The sequence below is a fragment of the Sphaeramia orbicularis genome, chromosome 1, assembly GCF_902148855.1.
Source record: "Sphaeramia orbicularis chromosome 1, fSphaOr1.1, whole genome shotgun sequence".
Classification (NCBI taxonomy): Eukaryota; Metazoa; Chordata; class Actinopteri; order Kurtiformes; family Apogonidae; genus Sphaeramia; species Sphaeramia orbicularis.
This window is the reverse complement of record NC_043957.1, coordinates 5,677,961-5,698,565: the sequence shown is the minus strand read 5'-3', so window position 1 is coordinate 5,698,565 and position 20,605 is coordinate 5,677,961. Positions and strand designations below refer to the sequence as shown.

The following is a 20,605-nucleotide window of genomic DNA, read 5'->3' as shown; positions in this document are numbered from 1 at the left end:
ATATACAATCTGCATAAACACCACATCCATGGGGGGGCGCCATTGCTACATCACGTCAGAAGTCGGAGCTGGGAGTCAAGGTTCTAATAGTTTCGGGTTTTTCATTATAGTTTAGTTTTATTTAGTTTTGACTTTTTTCCTCTAATTCAGTTAGTTTTAATTTGTTTTTAGAGCAGGTTTGCTAGTTTTTATTAGTTTTCATTTTTTTCTAAATGCTTCAAAGTCATAGGGCGCCGCTAGCTAAAATTGCTAGAGTGAAAAAAATCAATTTCATATCAATCCGACATTGACAAAGACAAAAACAAAGGGAATTTTATCCATAATTTTTATCTGTTTTAGTTAGTTTTGTAAACACACAATACAGTTTCAGTTAGTTATCGTTTTTTTCTTTTAATTTCATTTCAGTTAATGAAAATGTTTTTACAATTCTAGTTTTCGCCATTTCGTTAGTTTTCGTTAACGATAACCTTGGTTTTAATTTGTTTTTTAGAGCAGGTTTGCTAGTTTTTTTTATTAGTTTTCATGAAATACAGATTTCCTGGAGCCAAGGTTCAAATAGTTTTGGATTTTTCATTATCGCTTAGTTTTATTTAGTTTTGACTTTTTTTTCCTCTAATTCAGTTAGTTTTAATTTGTTTATAGAGCAGGTTTGCTAATTTTTATTAGTTGTCATTTTTTTGTAAATGCTTAGTTTTAGTTTAGTTTTAGTATTAGTTTTAGTTTAGTCGTCTCTTTTCTCTTCTTCTCTGTCGTCATATTCAAATAAATCCCAGACAGGACTCTGCTGCTTTCTCCCAACTTTAGTCTCCATGTTTCCAGGTAGAGTGGGGACCAGAAGACAACTAAACGACAAGCGCCAGCTAAAACTGCTAAAAGCGAAATAAGTTGATTTTGTATCAATCCGACATTAACAAAGACAAAAATTGTATCCATAATTTTTATAGTTTTAGTTAGTTTTGTAAGCACACAATACAGTTTCAGTTAGTTATAATTTTTTCTTTTAATTATAGTTTTTATTTATTTCAGTTAACGAAAATGTTTTTTCAATTCTAGTTTTCATCATTTTGTTAGTTTTCGTTAACGATAATAACCTTGCTCCTGACCTGCAGCTCCTCCGGATTTAGACGCTCCCGCTTGCCGCCGCCGCCGCCGTCCTCCCTTCAGCTCCTTCCTCCTCCTCCTTCCTCTTCCTCTTTTCTGACGTCACACACTGGTCCTCCTAACCATGGCCGGCGGATGTTCCTCCTTCCTGTGCGCCTCCTTGCTGCTCCCTGCTCTGCTGCTCCTCCACCACCTGCCGGCTGAGGTGGAGGCCGACTGCTGGCTGATCGAGGGGGATAAAGGCTACGTTTGGTTGGCCATCTGCAGTCAGAACCAGCCCCCGTATGAGACCATCCCACAGCACATCAACAGCACGGTCAGTATCACACACCTGGAGCTGGGATGGATCACTTCAGTCATTTTAATCCCACTATATAATACACGTTCTGTGTCCCATCGATGTTGCAGCACAGGAGGGCGTTTGTACAGGTTTTCCTCAGCCTTCACAGGCCCAATCGCTGCCAAACTCGCCAAATGAATAGAAACATTACCTGACTATCTACTAGGCACAATTTTATGTCTGTATTCAAATGTTGTGTGGTATGCTGGGAGATTTGAGCCTCTCTCTACTTTGAAATCTTCATCCCTGCCGCCATACTCCATTTTCAGAAGTGGTTTTGCTGCTGTACAGTTTTGTTGAAGAATGCAAATAGGCAGCATTTCACTGCATATACTCTAAATTGATGGTACTGAAATAAGCAAACTGCCTAAATGCATAATTGTGTCTTGAAAATATTCCTTGAATATCCTACTCCCAAATAATGTGAACAAGTAATATCGCGACAATTTTTTACAAAATTGCTGCCGCTCTTACTGTGTCCATTTACAATAATGTATTGGCACTTTTCACACACAGTGGCACCACAGGTACAATGCCGCTAGTCAATCAAATTTTTATTTATTTATTTATTTTTTGCACATCATAATACAGCAAGAGAAAATTTTAAAAATCAACAACATTCAAACAAGTAACGTCATTGTGCAGGAAAGGTTAGAAGCCAAAAAAGGCTTATATGAATACCTCCCCGGAAATGAACGATACACAGGAAATAAAAGAAAAAAGGATTAAAAATACATTATAACTGAAATAATAAACTGAAGTAAAAGCAATAAAAATGCAAATCACATTACAAATCATCAAATACAAATCAAATTATATACAGACTTACATTTTTTCATGAATTACAGTCCTTTTCAGATGCTTTTTAAACAAGTGTTCAGAGAACGCAAACCTCCGCCAAGCACCCTGAACGGTGTGCATGTGTGTATCGACTATTTCTTTTCAAATTCAACAGTTTCCAGGTTGTTCCATACAGCAGAAAAAGTTGAAGCTTGGTACCAGTCATGTGTCTGTCCAATTAGATTCAATTCCAATCAATATTTGTTGAGTTCTAATGAAAAATGTGGTAAATGGGATTTTCAGTGTTAAATGTAAATGTCCACAGAGTCCACATTCCACAGTGGATGTGGACAATTTTGTGCCAGATACAAGATATTCTTACAGGCTGGATCAAATTGGAGGATAATCAGAGGCGTTTTGAATTTTTGATGAATTTTCCAAAACTGCTCAATGATGACAGATAGGAAAATGGTAGATTTTGTGACCTTGCTGTGACCTTGAACTTTGGCCTACTTGGCCCAAAATTTAATGGGTTGGTCCCAGGGCCTAGGCCTATCTGTGGGGAAGATTTGGGAAAGATGGGTGGAAGAGTTTTCCCCTAAAGTTGCTAACAAACAAACAAACAAACAAATACACAAACAAACACACAAAGCAAAGTGATCACAATACCTCTTAATAAAATATGTAAAAAAAATTTTTAAAAAGGAACCACGTGTCAAGTAGAAGCTAGATTGTAATTTTACACACAACAGTAAATTCCATTGCTAGCATCAGTCCATACCTGACAAATACTGTTAAATATCTAAGAGGAAAGGCCCTGCTGATTTTAAAACAGTTAGCTGATTAAATCCAAACACATGAGGTCATATTTGGGTAGATGACCCAGTAAACCCGTATATGTGGAGGTGTGATTAGCTGTTGGCAGCTCCTTGGGGCCTACAGTTGTGCTCATGGGCTGCCAGCGGCTGCGGTGCATCAGCTGACTCTCATCTGTTCTGCGGTCTCCCCACAGGTCCACGACCTGAGGCTGAATGAGAACAAACTCAAGGCTGTGCTCTTCACCTCCATGTACCGCTTCTCCAACCTGACCGATCTCAATCTGACCAAGAACGAGATCAGCTACATCGAGGACGGGGCATTCGCTGGACAGGCCAACCTCCAGGTACCGCCCACACGCCACAGCTCCTCCCATTAGAAATGTCAGTCAGTAGAAGTTGTTTTTGCTTCATCTCAACTAGGGTTGTAACGATGTCATGGGGTCAGATTTTTTTTTTTTTTTTTTCCTAATTCAAGATTTTTTTTGCTTAATTCAACTTTTTTTTTTTTTTTTGCTTAATTCAAGCAAAAAAATCTGCCAACATTCCAGAATTCCATAAGTGCCACAGGTACCCAAGTATCGTAACTGGTGTGAAGCTAAAACTGAAACTTTTTTTTTTCTCTTTTACTCTGGAGCTTACACAAAATTTTCACAACACACTGAAGTTGCTTCAGAAGTTGGTAGATTTTTTTGCTTGAATTAAGCAAAAAATCTCGAATTAAGCAAAAATCTACCAATGGAACAAGTGAAAATTATCTTGTTAAGATTTAGATTTTTACCACTTCTGGGGTCCTTTTCTAGTGGCTCCATGAGGTTATGTCAAAAAACATGTGGAAATGAATAACACTAAGGCTATTCATTTATTTATTTATTTAATACATTTTGCTATTATTGTCAGAACCATAAAGTCAACCTGATGTTATGCAGCTGTAAAAATATAGACTATACTCCAAATTAATCTAAAAATAGAAGCAGTAGCAGTAGTAATAGAGTACTGTGCACTTGTTTTTTTTTGTTTTTTTTAATTTTACTAAGGAACTGAGATGAACTGAATTACTTTTTTTCTAGGAGACTGTGGAAAACCCTGAGCGGAATTTTTAATTAAAACGAACTGAACTGTTTTTTTTCCCCCCTTTTCTTCTAAAAGACTGCTACAAATCTAAAGTGGAAATTTTGTGTTTGATTTTGCTTGGTTGGTGGATTTTTTTGAGTTTGGACTTTGGGGGGGAAACTGTGTGTTTGAATTTGTGTGTTTTTCCATTAATTGTTCAATACGTGATTTTGAATCTTAGTTGGTTTAATTGTGTGAATTCTTGGGTCCTTTTCTCGTGGCTCCATGTGGCTTTGTTATTGTTTATCTATCTATCTATCTATCTATCTATCTATCTATCTATCTATCTATCTATCTATCTATCTATCTATCTATCTATCTATCTATCTATCTATCTATCTATCTATCTATCTATCTATCTATCTATCGATCAGTCGCGTTTTGTTATTATTGTTGGAACCATAAAGTTAATCAGATGTTATGCAGCTTTAAAAATAAAGACTACACTCCAAATGAATCTAAAAATAGAAGCAGTAGTAATAGTAATAGAGTACTTTTAAACCTTCAGTAAATCAGACCCATAGTATCCAAATGTGAATGCAGTCATGTATAGCACTGACCCTGATCCTGGTCCTGATCCTGATCACATTTCCGCTCACACTCTTGGTTGAATTCATTGCCTTTTTATAGAATAAATCCCATTTAGGAGGTAAAATGACTGTAGTATTGGGTACATCCTGATCCCTTTAATTCCATCTGCATTTCCGTTCCCCATCTTTCTTTGAGCCTTGGTTTCTTTCTAAAATTAAAGCCAAATGAATTAATGCCAGTGCTCATTAGCATCTCCACAGCAGTGTCTCATTTGTTGAAACAGTCTGATAAACATCTGCATATTTACTGAAGTGAATTCAGTTTGACGCCCAGACATATACTGGGGTTCAAACTAATGGGAATTCTATGTAAAGAACAAACATATTAAATGTATATGAAGCAAATAGTATGATTAGATGATAGATTGGAATGGGTTCTACAGGATGGAAATAGTGCAGGCAGATGAAGAGTACCTCCAGTTGAACACAGAGGAGTGTTTTTATCTTTTAGACTTTTATATCTACTATGTTAGGATTTAGAGGATGTGATGATGAATCAGATAACAGATGAGTGATGTGGGTTCAGACCAGTGGCGGCTGCTCGTCTCTCAGACGGGGAAGCTCATTGTCGGCTTACATCAAAAAAATTTATTATTATTTATTTAAACATAAATTCGTCCCTCCGTTCCTGAAGAAAATGCTCAGTGACCTTATCGTACCAAGTAGGCGTCTTTTCTAGGGACTTGATAGCTAGTTCACTCCGACCTAGCCAACAGTTTGATTGATTTAACTATCTACAAAACGATATTAAACTCGAACAAGAAATAATTAAATGATGTCACTGAAACAAGAAAACATTGAAATTATGTTAAATTGAAACAAGGAAGTACAATGAGTGTGTTTTATTTACAGTGCAAGAAATGAACAAGTAATTTTGTAGTGATTTCTCTCTCGATTTCACAGCAGAATGTGCGACGGTATTAAACTGAACTGTGTCAGTGAAGGACTAGATCTTAAAACAGCTGTCAATCAAACGGGATTCAGCCTATTGACTGATCCTCCAATCAGCACGTGGAAGCTCAGCGTCCAGCCCGGCTGAGCTCCGCCCACAGCTCCATTCACCCCCAGAGACGCCGAGCGTCCGGGGGCAGGACAACATGGTGTCATTTATCCAATTACCGTCCAGTTTTGAGGCGATGAATAAACCAGTTCCACTCAGTCCCATTGAAGTGCATGGACGCTGAGCGTCTACGGACAAATGCACTGAGCAGAGATGGAATGAGAAAACACAGACACGGGAATGGAGAAGTGAACAACATCCAGTCTGTTGATTTGGGATAAAACTGATTCTGAACAAACTGGTCTGTGAGATGAACGTGTTCCAACACATTTGGAGTCAATGAAATGTCAACACAACCGAACAGATTTGAGCATTTAATTTCAGTCATTTTAGGGGAAACTGAGCTTCCACTGCAGTCTGACAGAAATCACCTCTGGTTCAGACCAAGGTTATTATTAAAACTAACAAAATGACAAAAACTAGAATCGAAAAAACATTTTTACTGAAATAAATAAAAACTGTAATGAAAGAAAAAACGATAACCAACTGAAACTGTGTTGTGTGCTTATGAAAATAACTAAAACATATAAAAATTATGGATAAAATTCCCTTTGTTTTCATCTTTGTCACTGATATTCACCTGAGACCCAGCAACTCATTTCTGTCCTCTGTGGGGGACAAAAGTTTGACAGTTTTACTTAAAAAAAATGCTGTTCATTGCAAAGGACATTTCATTTAAAAATACATAAATAAGTAAAAATAATTTTAAAAATGTCTAAGAAAAAACTATTGCATTATGCAGTTTCCAATCAAGACACTTGTTTAATGTAGAAAAAGCTATAATTTTCACTTTCCAGGTGTTTCTTTTCTAACAGTGGTCTGGGATACAAAACAGTAATGACTAATGTCAGAGTAGAGTTTTATATTATGGGATAAATATCCTATTGATTATTAATATTGATGTTTGTGTGTCCCATCCTCATGAACAGGACATCTCACAGCTGTAGACATGATGTGTCCCAATATTTATGTCCATATAGTTTAAAAACATCAATATTTCCTTAAAGTTTAATGGTAGATTTTTCTTTCTCAGTCAGATGTTTAGAAAGTAGATGGTTAGCAAAAAAAGTAAATAAATGAACAAAACAAGCAACAAAATTAATTAAAAAAAATGCACAACACAGGCATCAAAAAGAACAAAACAGCATCAAAATGAACAAAATGAGCAACACAAACATAAAAGAATCACCCAAAAAGACTTAAAATGAAGAAAAATGAAGAAAAGAGCATCATAATGAGCAAAATGCATCCAAAAAAAAGAAAGTAGATGGTTGGTTGTGGTCGAAAATTATTTACAGTCAAAGCATGAAAACTATAACAGAAATTTAGAGGAAGAACATTTAAAATCAGAGTCATGAATTGAAAAAAAATTACACGTTTTTTTGGTTGTATGTATTTAAAAGTAAATAAAATTAACAAAATAAGTAACGTAAAAAAAAGCTAAAGAAAAAGACTAAAATGAAGTAAAACACAATAAAATCAGCAAGAAAATTAACAAAAACAGCCAAAGTAATCAACAAAATGAACAAAATTAATAGAAAAAAATGACAAAAATAATAAGCAACAAGAACAACTCCTTTAAAAAATTAAGTTGATTGCATTTTGTTTTTTCATGCCTAAAGAGGAACAAAAACACTCAGGAAAAATATCTTGGCTAAGGTTGTCATAATGAAAGGGTTAAATGATTGCTTTGAACTTTTACACGTGTGTATCCTGCAGCTTCACGGCTTCTGTCAAATGTACGTTTAGAATCATGTTAACTTGATGGAAAGATTTAAAACTGATACGTCTGATAAATGTTGGAATGGGGGGGTGGAGTTTATTTAGTCTTATAGAACAGAATTTAATAAGAACAGCATTAAATGAATCGTCGTCCCCCGTGGTTCGCTGCTACACATTGATCGAAACCACAGAATTAAGGATGTTTTTCCCCATTTTTCCCTTAGCTCTGTGTTTTTTGGTTGTTTTTGTGGATGTATTTATGTTTTAGGGGTTGTTTTTTATCTTGTATTGACTCGTAAAGTCCATTTCTTTGTCTTGTATTGGATTGAAAACAAAGACACACAATGAAGGACTGTGCCTGTTATTTATTCTGATACTTCAGATACAAGGAAAGGAAAAGAAAAGTTTCCAAGATACCACAGAAAGAAATATGACAAACCCAAAGAAGTAAATCCCCTAAAGGAAACCACGTTATTAACCATTAAAGACCCAGAGATACTTTTGTGGCAGTTCTAAAATTTGCTTTTTTCTCTATATTTCACTTTTCTTAAAGGTGCTGTATGTAGGACTGTGACCAAAACTGTTACCACAATCCCATTCCAAATACTGTAGAACACAGGTGTCAAACATGTGGCCCAGGGGCCAGATCCAGCCCACCAAAGGGTTCAATCCGGCCTCTGGGATGAATTTGTGAAATACAAAAATTACACTGGAGATATTAACAGTCAATAGTGTAAAAATCATTTTTGGTCTAAAGTGGATCAGACCAGTAAACTACGATCATAATAACCTATAAATAATGAAAACTGTACATTTGTCTCTTTGTTTTAGTGTAAAAAGAAGCAAAATTGCACAAAAATGTTTCCATTTACAGACTATCCTTTTACAAAAAATGTGAATATCTGAAATGTCTTAAGGGAAGTCAGTGGAATTTTAATAATGTTCTCCCCTTTATTTAATGTTTTGTGTATTTGTAGATCCACTGATCTCTAAGTTGTGATTCACATGTATAAATAATAAACTGAGGTGTAATATTGTTAATATTGCACTTATTTTACTAATGAATTTTCAGGTTGTTCATATTTGTTCATGCTATGTTCAAGTACAATTCGTAGATGTAAACATTTTCATTACGGAATTTACTTTTTTTACTCAAAAGTTCTTATTCTATTATTTATATTGTCTGATTGGCCCGGCCCACTTTAGATCATATTAGGCTGAATGTGGAACTGAACTAAAATGAGTTTGACAGCCCTGCTGTAGGGCGTGGTGTCCTCTGCTCCTCCCCCCAGACTAGGGGTTGACAGATCCAGCATGAGCGTCTACTACTAGTGTTTCCACTAATCCTTGCCACCACACCATAAATTTCATCCAAAAAAATCCTCACCAGTCTGATTCTACATCAGTCTCATATAGAATAGAACAGGACAAACGTCCTGAACACTCAAATGAAAGTTTACACAGATTCAGGAGATAGAGAAAAGAGAAATGAGCCTAAAGTTTACCTTTTACTTCCATGAAGTACAAGCGATACAGACCACTACCGTACACACACACACACACACACCTACACACACACACACACACACACACACCCCTTCAGATTACACACTGCTACATGCACAGGTCACTTCCACAGAAAACATTGAACTACAAGGAGCTACCATGGACAGAGACAAGACAGAGACAGAGACCGGTACCAGGTCTCTCCACCAGTCCTGGACCGGTACCAGGTCTCTCCACCAGTCCTGGACCGGTACCAGGTCTCTCCACCAGTCCTACACCGGTACCAGGTCTCTGCACCAGTCCCACACCAGTACTAGGTCTCTCCACCAGTCCTACACCGGTACCAGGTCTCTGCACCAGTCCCACACCAGTACTAGGTCTCTGCACCAGTCCTACACCGGTACTAGGTCTCTCCACCAGTCCTACACCGGTACCAGGTCTCTGCACCAGTCCTACACCGGTACTAGGTCTCTCCACCAGTCCTACACCGGTACCAGGTCTCTGCACCAGTCCCACACCAGTACTAGGTCTCTGCACCAGTCCTACACCGGTACTAGGTCTCTCCACCAGTCCTACACCGGTACCAGGTCTCTGCACCAGTCCCACACCAGTACTAGGTCTCTCCACCAGTCCTACACCGGTACCAGGTCTCTGCACCAGTCCTACACCAGTACTAGGTCTCTCCACCAGTCCTACACCGGTACCAGGTCTCTGCACCAGTCCTACACCAGTACTAGGTCTCTCCACCAGTCCTACACCGGTACCAGGTCTCTGCACCAGTCCTACACCGGTACCAGGTCTCTGCACCAGTCCTACACCGGTACCAGGTCTCTGCACCAGTCCTACACCGGTACCAGGTCTCTGCACCAGTCCTACACCGGTACCAGGTCTCTGCACCAGTCCTACACCGGTACCAGGTCTCTGCACCAGTCCTACACCGGTACTAGGTCTCTGCACCAGTCCTACACCGGTACCAGGTCTCTGCACCAGTCCTACACCGGTACTAGGTCTCTCCACCAGTCCTACACCGGTACCAGGTCTCTGCACCAGTCCTACACCGGTACTAGGTCTCTGCACCAGTACTACACCAGTACTAGGTCTCTGCACCAGTCCTACACCAGTACTAGGTCTCTGCACCAGTCCTACACCAGTACTAGGTCTCTGCACCAGTCCTACACCGGTACCAGGTCTCTGCACCAGTCCTACACCGGTACCAGGTCTCTCCACCAGTCCTACACCGGTACCAGGTCTCTCCACCAGTCCTGGACCAGCAGTCCAGAACTGGTGGCCAAAACACACAGTAACAACACAAACATCATTCGGGGGCTGACACTGAGCTTCTCAAATGCACATCTTCTGTCTGGACTCCTACTGTCAGTGAGATCAGGACTTGAAATGAACAGGATTCCTTCATGTCTGGTGACAGTCAAGGCCATTTTAGAATTAGTGAGAACAGAATTCCTACAGACTGCACCTTTAAACAGTTTACATCAGTAGATGGTTTTGGTTTATGAGGGTTAACAGAATAAATACAGGGTTCTGGATGTTACAAAGCAATGAACTCTGCTCATCTTTATGTATTTTTCTCATGTTCTTCACACTTTAGAGGCCTTTGTTGACTTTTATGCCATATTTCAAGGCTTTTTGTTTATTTTTTCTCTATTTTTCAAGTATTTTGCACATTTCACAAGTTTTTGTACATTTTCTCCTATGAATAATTGAGTTAAAATTGTATTTTACACCAATTATTGACACGTATTCCCAATTATTGACATGTATTGATAGGACTGATGGCTCAACAGGTATTCAACAGTTTAGATCAGTGGATGGTTTTGGTTGTCGGTGGCTGTTTGGGTGTTTAAGGGTTAAGTACTAACTCGTGTCATGTTCCTCTGTGTTCTAGGTTCTTCAGCTGGGCTATAACAAGCTGACCAACCTGACAGAAGGCATGTTGAGAGGTCTGGGTCGGATGCAGTGCCTCTTCCTGCAGCACAACCTCATCGAGGTCATCTCCACCAATGCCTTCTGGGAGTGTCCGAGCCTCAGCAGCCTGGACTTATCCTCCAACAAGTTGGCCCGTCTAGACCCGTCGACCTTCGTGGTCCTCAACAGACTCATGGTGTGCGAACTGGCGGGAAACCCGTTCCACTGCGGCTGCGAACTCTACAACTTCCTCACCTGGCTGGAGGCGTTCAACAACGTCACCCACACCTACGACCGCCTCCAGTGCGAGACGCCGCGGGATATGATGGGATACCCGCTCCTGAGCCCGGTGCCCGGACACGGAAGAAACGCCCGTTCCATTCTTTCCACCAGGTGTCGCGACGGGGTGATAATTCCGGGCATGCCCTCGCAGCTGCCAGATCTAGACGGTTCAGGGATGGGTGTAGACAACCCAGATCAAGGTCTGTACCGCCAGCCCACCATGTCGTCTACAGCCGACCCCACCAATAAGCACCGGATTACAATCATGGCTCAAGCGGTGTCCTTCTACACTGCTTCCGTCACCGTGCAGATCCCGGACCCCTTCAATAAGATGTACGTCCTTTCGCAGTACAACCACACTTTAGTTTCCGACATTCAACCTCTGAAAATGAAGAAGGAGTCGATCACGTTGGATAGACTCAAACCTCACACCAACTACACCTTCTGCGTGGCCTCCGTGGGCAAAAACCAGCGCTACAACCACACGTGTTTGTCTTTTACGACAAAAGCTAACGGGGCGGTGGAACCCCGGAACAACCCGTCCACCACCACCCACTACATCATGACTATTCTGGGATGTCTGTTCGGCATGGTCATTGTACTCGGATTGGTTTATTACTGTCTCCGACGGCGACGCATCCAGGAAGAAAAGGAGAAAGCTATAAGCGTGAAGAAAACAATTTTGGAGATGAGGTATTAAACAATGTTCATTAAAGTAGGAGGGGCCACAGATGACCCTTTTATGAGTACATCTGGGATATTTTAGCCACTATAAACACGACGGCTATTATTTGCGTACCTCAGGAATAATTGATTTCCTGGGAACAATTTATGCTTCGGGTCAAGGCAGTAGGTTTGATTTGGTTTGGTGGGGACACAAAAGCGCTCCAAGGCAGCACTCCTGAAAGGTGATGTTTTTTTTGCATTTGCGATCATAATTTCACGTCATGTAGAGCTGATCAAACAAGCAAACAATCATAGTCAGAAAAAACAATTCAGTAATTGACATGTTTATAATGCATATCTGAATATCTAAGGACAATACAAGAATTTAATGCATTCTGCAAAGTTATTCTCATGACTAACATACCCATTATTATTGAACCTCACCTGTGAATTTTCAGCCTCTCCTCCTCTACCCCCTCCCTCCTCTTTACTGTTTGTCCCCTGACATAAATATGTTGATGCATGACAGATGAACAGAGTAGGGATACAGTGATCATACAGTTTGATGGTACAGTTATTGCCTGAGCAATAACTTTCAATTATTACATGTAATTTATTCCCCACAAATATGGACAAAATCACATCTAGAATCACATTTACAATCTGAGATTTTATTGTATTTCCCCCCCAAATTTTCTTTGTGTTTTTTAAACAGTTGCTCTCTTTCATAGAAATACATGAAAATGATAAGTAAAATCACTTTTAAAAGTGTATATGTTTGGCATTAAATAGTGTCTTTTATTCAGTATCTGTATTGACAGTTCTATACCCTTGAACTAACTTACACTTTGACTCCGAAAGAAGTGGCCAGTTTTCTTTTCTTTGACATTCTTCAAATTCTAATTGCCAAGCACACACACACACACACACACGTACAGCTGTACATGTAAATGACACCACTGATATTCAGATCTGTCTAGCTGATGTGACCCAGGCAGAACAAATCCAAACATATTGAAAACTTATGTTAGCGCTCCAACTAACAGGTTCCTTTTACAAGTAGATGGAGTGACAGCGGGGACGGCCAATCACATGTACGTTAGCAAAACCAAAGAGCCAATCGGAGAGCGATATTTACGTTAGAGGCGGGACTTCTAGCACAGACCGACTGTTAACCCTTTGTGTGCCAGAATCATTGACTAAACACTACGGACAACAGTTGGACTGGTAGTGAGTACACAGTGGATGGATATTGGTAGGGGCGGGTCCCTAGGGTCCCTACGCAATTCTACGCCCCTGCTTCAGGTTCATTTCATTAGTTGTTGTGCTGTTTTGCTTTATTTGGATCTGAATTCCTTAGAAGCCTAATTTAGTCGCCTGGTTTTAACTTTTCAAATAATCGTCTCGACTGCAGCTTCTTTGAGTTTTATCTAAAACATCTTGAAGTGAATATGTGTTCAACTTCCTGCATGAAACATCCCCCTTAAATAGAAGCTCAGAAGTATTGGTCGCAAAATGTAGTTGAAGTATTGAAGTTAAGGGAGTGATTTGATTCCTTTGACTAATATTCTAAATCAGCAGGTGAACTATTAAAGCTGCAGGAGTGGGTTTGAACTGTTTTAATGTCTGCTTTCATTTAGATGGACTTCAGATGGATCTTATCAGGTGATTAATATGAGAGGGAAGATAAAACAACAACCTGTTTTCTGTTTTTACACTGTTTCTCTCATATTTGACTTTGGTGAGACCTTAGATGATTTGAGTAATTATTAAAAATGAAACTGTGTGAGAAGTTTAGAAGGAAACTTCACTATTTTATGGAGCTCCTAACATCTGGTCTGATATCTGAAATCTGCAATGAGAGCCTGATACATACATACGTTTATTATGAGATATTAGATATAAAAAAGGCAGAATAGAATAGAGTAGAGCAGAGCAGAATAGAACAGAGTAGAGTAGAGTAGAATAGAATAGAATGGAACAGAACAGAATAGAACAGAACGGAATAGAATAGAATAGAATAGAATAGAATAGAATAGAATAGAATAGAATAGAATAGAATAGAATAGAACGGAATAGAATAGAATAAGCTTTATTGTCATTCCAAAATACCATTGTACTTTGCAAAAAGTTTGGTTTTACAATCAATTATACATGCGAGAAAAAGAATATACATATAAACAGTCGAGTAAAAGGTAATATAAGTATAAAAAAAAAAAAACAGTCAAGTAAAAAATAACACATACACACACACACACACACACACACACACAAAAGTGAGTCCGGTGTTAAATACACAGAATGTATAGGGGACGGTTCTGACTATAGTGTTCAGTCTTTTTTCAGTACAGTGGGTGGTGTCAGTCTAAAGTGTGGCTTCTGTTACTATTATATCACAGCAGAGTGGAATTCCATTACAAAGTGACGTAGTGATTGTACGTATGGAGTCCATGTTTTTTCCTGTGAATGCCCATGTTGTATTTATGTTCTACACTTTCATTATTGCAGAAATATGACCAAAAAACTCGTGTATTTCCCAGGTACGGTCCAGAGGCTGCAGCCGCCGTCGCCAACGACCCAGGAGCCATGCAGCGTCTGCAGGAGCAGGCCCACCACCAGCACCACCACGCAGGGGGGGCCGGAGGCAAACTGCCCCAGTCTGCCTCCTCCAGCACCGGCATGCTCCATGGATCCACCAACACCAGCTCATCACGCCTCTCCACCCTGCCACAGGTAGAGAAGATGGCCACCGCCTTCTCCGAGGCCATAAGCGGGAAGGGCAACTACATGGATGTGAGGACAGGGGGGGTGGCAGGGGAGGGGGTAACAGCTGGAGGAGCAGGAGGAGGAGGAGGAGGAGGGGAAACGGCGGTGGATATGCGAGGAGGCGGGGCTGAGAACGTGACCGAGGCTGGGGAGGATTCGGACGACGACGGCCGTGGCTCAGCATCAGAAATCTCCACGATCGCCAAGGAGGTGGACAAGGTCAACCAGATCATCAACAACTGCATTGATGCGCTGAAGTTAGACGCCTCCGCTAATGTTGTGACCACGGCTGATAACGCCAACGCCGTGTCCTCCGCCCAGCCTCTCACCTGCGTCACCTCCCTGCCCCGCAACCTCCTGCCTCTTTCTCCAGGCCACCCCGGAGATCAAATCATGGTCTCCTCGCCAAAGGTGCACCCCAAGTCGCACCCCCAGCCTCAGCCACAGCCGCACCCGCACCCTCACCCTCACCCGCACCCACACCCACAGGCACACCCCCAGCTACATCAGCAGCCCCACCCGCCTTCTATGGCCCCGGTGCCCCTCGTCATGCCCCTGTCCGAGAGGCCGGGCATCAGCGGGGGAGGATTCCTCTCCCCGCCTTACCGTGACCCGCCGCCGGCCAACGCGGTGCGACCCCTTCAGAGGCAGCTGAGCGCCGACACAGCCGTAGTAAAGAACCGTTGTGCCCCCCCCGCCGGGCCTTCCGTCAAAAGCACCAGAGTATACAGCGTGGATATCCCCGAGCAACGCAGCGACCCTCCCAAGTACCCGACGGAAAAAGGCAGCCCTCTAGGTGGAAGTGGAGGAGGCGGAGTCGTGGGCTGTAACGGGAACGGAATGGGGAACGTAAACGGCGGCGGGGTGAGCGTGAACGGGGGAGGGATGGGGTGTAATAACGGCGGCGGAGGCGCGGTGGTGGTCGCTGCCGCCGGACAACAACAGCAGCACCACTTGGAGGTCCAGCCAGACTACCACAGCTCCGAGCACCGCCACTCCTTTCCGGCTCTCTACTACGAAGGCGCCAACGACTCGCCCTCCCCGGCCCAGAAGGCCTCGTTCCTTAAGCCGCTGGGACGCACCAAGAGGGATGCCACAGCTGCCTACTCCCAGCTCTCACCTTCGCGTCACCACAATTACAACTCGGGCTACTCCTCCAGTCCGGAATATTCGTCCGAGAGCACACTGCGGATCTGGGAGCGATTCCGACCTTACAAGAAAAGCCCCCGAGAGGAAGCGTCCTATATAGCCGCGGGTCACGCCCTGCGGAAAAAGGTGCAGTTCGCCAAGGACGAGGACCTCCATGATATTTTGGACTACTGGAAGGGGGTTTCTGCCCAACAAAAGCTGTGAGCCCACAGAGCAGGTTTTAATGGCGTAAAAAAGAAGAAGGTTGGATACAACAGCAGACTTTTCAAAGGGATTAATGTTTCATGTAGCAAGACCGATAATAGCGTCTCCTCTGAGGTGGTCCAGCACCATGGGGTCGTCCTTTTCCTGGATCCAGATTTAAAGAGGTATTTTTAAGGGTGTTTTTTGTTCTTTTTAGGGGGATCCTACGATGCTTCAATGACATTTCGAGGGTTTTTTTTTTTTGAAAGGAGATTGTCTGTTTCTCATCACAATACTGAGCGATAATTAGCCAGAGTCCAGCTGTTCACCTGACTGCCTGGTAGCGGGCACTTCGGTCCTATAGCGGGCTTCATTCCAGCCTGCTGAAACCGCACTAATGAGCGAAGGAAAAGGTGGTGGCAACCAAGTGTCTTCTACCTCATTACTGGCATACTGTAGCTCTTCTATCTCAGCAGGAGCAGCCCCATTCACCAGTTAAGCCCCGGCCCTTTTTTTTCTCTAATCCCATCAAACCACCATTCACAAAAACAATCATTCCAACACACCGCCATGCACCTGCTCTCCTATAGAAGCATCGTTTAGGGGAGATAATGAGGAAGCAGGATGAGGAATTAGCCACGTTTGTTTTAGAATAGCCCCAGTCTCTCTCTCTCTCTCTCTCTCTCTCTCTCTCTCTCTCTCTCTCTCTCTCTCTCTCTCTCTCTCTCTTCGGGGGGGAGGAGATTAAATGATACTTATCAGGCTATTTGTTCTTCCTGGCAATTAGCTGGCGTAAGAGTAGACGTGTGTTGAAAATACGATTCCAAACACCTAAGTCAGTGGTTCTCAACCTTTTTTGGCTTGTGACCCCATTTTGCCATAATATGTTGCAAATAAACATTAATTTTAGACAACATTTAGACTATATAATGTAAATTTTTATTATTAAGTTAATTTTTTTTTAATAAATTATTTGAAATTTCTGGCGACTCCAGACATTCAAAGTAGAGACCTTTTTTTGCTAAAATTAATTTGTTTTTGATCATGTAATAGTTTGCTATACTATGTTGCAAATAAACATTAATTTTAGGCAACATTTAGGCTATATAACAGTTACTTTCAACCTTGGGGTCAGGACCACACGTGGGGTCACCTGAAATTTTTAGTAATTGATAAATTAAAACTTACTAATAAAAATGTACATTATATAGTCTAAATGTTGCCTAAAATTAACGTTTATTTGCAACATATAGCAAACTCTTACACGATCAAAAACAAATTAATTTTAGCCCAAAAAATGTTTCAGTTTTGAATGTCTGGGGTCGCCAGAAATTTGTGATGTTAAAATGGGGTCACGAGCCAAAAAAGGTTGGGAACCACTGCTGTATAATGTAAATTTTTATTAGTTAGTTTAAATTTTTTATCGATTCCTAGAAATTTCAGGCGACCCCATTTAAATTCCAGGCGACCCCACATGGGGTCCCGACCCCAAGGCTGAAAAACACTGACCTAAGTACATGTGTTCGCAGGTGTGTGGGCATGTTTACAGTTTGTTAATGCTGATGCGAGTGGGTGGGGTTGGGCTTGGATTCAGGGGATGAGTCCTTCGTTATTCTCCCTTCTCTGTGGTAGTAAAGTGGTCAGCTAAGGAGAGACGCTTTGCTTTGCATATAGGGCTGTGTATTGGCAAGAATCTGGCGATACGATACAAATCACAATACTAGGATCACGATACAATATATCACGATATATCATGATACTGTTAAAAAGGCAATTTTTTTGTTTGTTTTTTTTTGTTTAATGATTATTTCCTTGAAGAATTGAATTACACTACAAATCTGCACAAATACTAAACACATTTTTATTTGATCCCAACAGGATCTAATGCTATATCACAAAATGTTCCTGTGTTCAAACTGAAATTCTGTTTTACAGTAGAGCTGCAACCAATTAATCGACTCAAAGTGATCCAAAAAAGTCATTGAACCACAATTCTCCTGAATCAAAGCTTTGCTTCCTTCAATTTCTCTGCTGTTAAACATTGGTTCCACTTTTGTGTTTCACAGGGATGCTTATTGTGACGCACAAATAAGCTTCAATTCAGGAAAACTGCAATAGAATATTTCCCCTCAATCAATTCGAGTCGATTAATTGAATCGTGATTTTTTGTATTCACTTCAAGCACCTAATCAATTAATCGGTAGCAGCTCTATTTTACAGACATTACAGTTTCAGATCCTGTTCAAATGTTTGTATTCTATTAGTTCAGAACTAACATCAGAACAGTATTTTAGTTCAATCCCAACAAAGGGACTAGCATTATTGAATAAAAGCCTGTTAAATAATAATACATAAAATATAAATAAAAAAAAAATCAACCTCCATAATATCTGCATTTGAATGAATATCTAAAAAATATTGATACAGTACTTTTGAATATCGATACAGTATTGTGAAATGACATATCGTGATATATTGCAGAACCGATATTTTCTTACACCCCTACTAGGATCACGATACAATATATCACGATATATCATGATACTGGTAAAAAGGCAATTTTTTTTGTTTGTTTCTTTTTTAATGATTATTTCCTTGAAAAATTGAATTACACCAGAAATCTGCACAAATATTAAACACATTTTTATTTGATCCCAACAGGATCTAATGCTATATCACAAAATTTTCCTGTGTTCAAACTGAAATTCTGTTTTACAGACATTACAGTTTCAGATCCTGTTCAAATGTTCATATTCTATTAGTTCAGAACTAACATCAGAACAATATTTGTGTGCAATCCCAACAAAGGAACTAACATTATTTAATGACAGTGTTAAATAATAATAAATAAAATATAAACAAAAAAAAAACAAAATGAACCTCCACAATATCTGCATTTGAATAAATACCTAAAAATATCGATACAGTATTTTTGAAAATGGATACAGTATTGTAAAATGAAATATCGTGATATATTGCAGAACTGATATTTTCTTACAGCCCTATTTGCATATAGATAACATGGTTGGGGAGTCGTGTATATGTTGGAGTACATGCATCGACACCTGTCTGCAGAGATAGCATGAAGTAAACCCCTTCGAAAACCTGCAGGCCTTTTTTTTGTCTGCTTCTCTGTTTCTTATTTGCATGTATAGCATATTTCTTTTGATAAGGGAAGCTATGGGGGGGTGGAGGGGGGTGTAATTCCAATAATGCAAGTGGCACAGAAATTACTGTCGGGTGACTTATTCAGGTTGGCAAGACAGGTGTTAGCGCCTATATTAAAGAAGCACGTAATCACATTTACAGTAGGAACAGAAGGGGGGGCGTTAGAGGTTTTTGCTGCAGCTGCATCTGGCTTTGAACATGGAGACGCCATAAAGTTCAGTGTGTTTTTCAGCTGGAGATGTATCAGCTCAAGGCGAAGCGGCATGAAAACATAAAATGTGTCAAACGCTCCCCACACTAGGCAGTGAGATAAAATGGATTGTAAGCCGAGGGAAAGCCTGAGGGATCTCCACTGCCTCAAACTGCACCACTTCCCACTTCAGTATATATTACCCTGCTCTGCTCGGCTCTGCTCTGGGCAGGAGCTTGCTATGGACCAAAGTGCCCTTGGGAAAGAAGGTTTCACAAGTTTATGTAGTAATTATTATGTTTTTTTTGCTGTTTCCTTTCCGACGTGGTTTTATAGAAAATGAGGTAGTTCCTCGGATCGAGAATGTAACGAAGCTGGTTTAATTAGAAATGCACATTAAAGTGAAGAGGAGTAAGGCTTGACGCTATTATGAGTAGGGGTGTGTATTGGCAAGAATCTGACATATACTGTACAAGTCACAATACTAGGATCACAATACGAAATATCACGATATATCACGATATTGTTAAAGCGGCCATTTTTTTGGTTTGTTTCCTTTTTTTTTTTTTAAATGATTATTTCCTTGAAGAATTGAATTACATCAGAAATATGCACAAATACTAAACACATTTTTGTTTGAGCACAACAGGATCTAATGCAGGGGTGTCAAACATCCGTCTATAAATAATGACAACTTCAAATGTTTGCCTTTGTTTTAGTGCAAAAAAATAACATTAAATTATACAAATATTTACATTTACAAACTATCCTGTAACAATCAGTAGGATCTAGGATCATGATACGATATATCGCAATATATCATGATACTGTTGACAGGGCAGTATTTTTTTGTTTGTTTTTGTTTCTTGTTCTAAGAGATTATTTCCTGGCAAAATAGTAGTAGTAGTAGTTTTATTTCAAGCACATAGAATCATCAGATAACAAAGAATCATACAACATGGCAAAAAAAATAAAATTAAATTTCTGCGCTCAAAAAGGAGTGGGAAGAAGTATGACTTATTGACTCTCACCCCATTTTTAGAAACTAATAATCAAACTAGATCTGCTTCCTTTGCTTTGTTAACACACACTTTCCTCTGTATATTTTTACAATAACACCAAAAATTGAATTATACAGAAATATGCACAATTACTAAACCAGTTTTTATTTGATCAGAACAGGATTTAATACTATATCACAAAAACTAACATTTTTAACAGATAAATAAAAATAAAATTCCAAGTACAAAA

At 40.2% G+C, this 20,605-nt stretch overlaps 1 protein-coding gene across 1 annotated transcript; it reads left to right on the top strand.

Moving 5' to 3' along the window:
* The first annotated feature begins 1,225 nt into the window (after nucleotides 1-1,225).
* On the top strand, nucleotides 1,226-16,046 carry LOC115429621 (protein phosphatase 1 regulatory subunit 29-like). The gene is made up of 4 exons (XM_030149236.1): nucleotides 1,226-1,417; nucleotides 3,234-3,383; nucleotides 10,931-11,925; nucleotides 14,439-16,046. Exons 1-4 carry the CDS (start codon nucleotides 1,226-1,228, stop codon nucleotides 16,015-16,017), a joined length of 2,916 nt encoding a protein of 971 aa, XP_030005096.1. The 3' UTR covers nucleotides 16,018-16,046.
* Nucleotides 16,047-20,605: the final 4,559 nt, after the last annotated feature.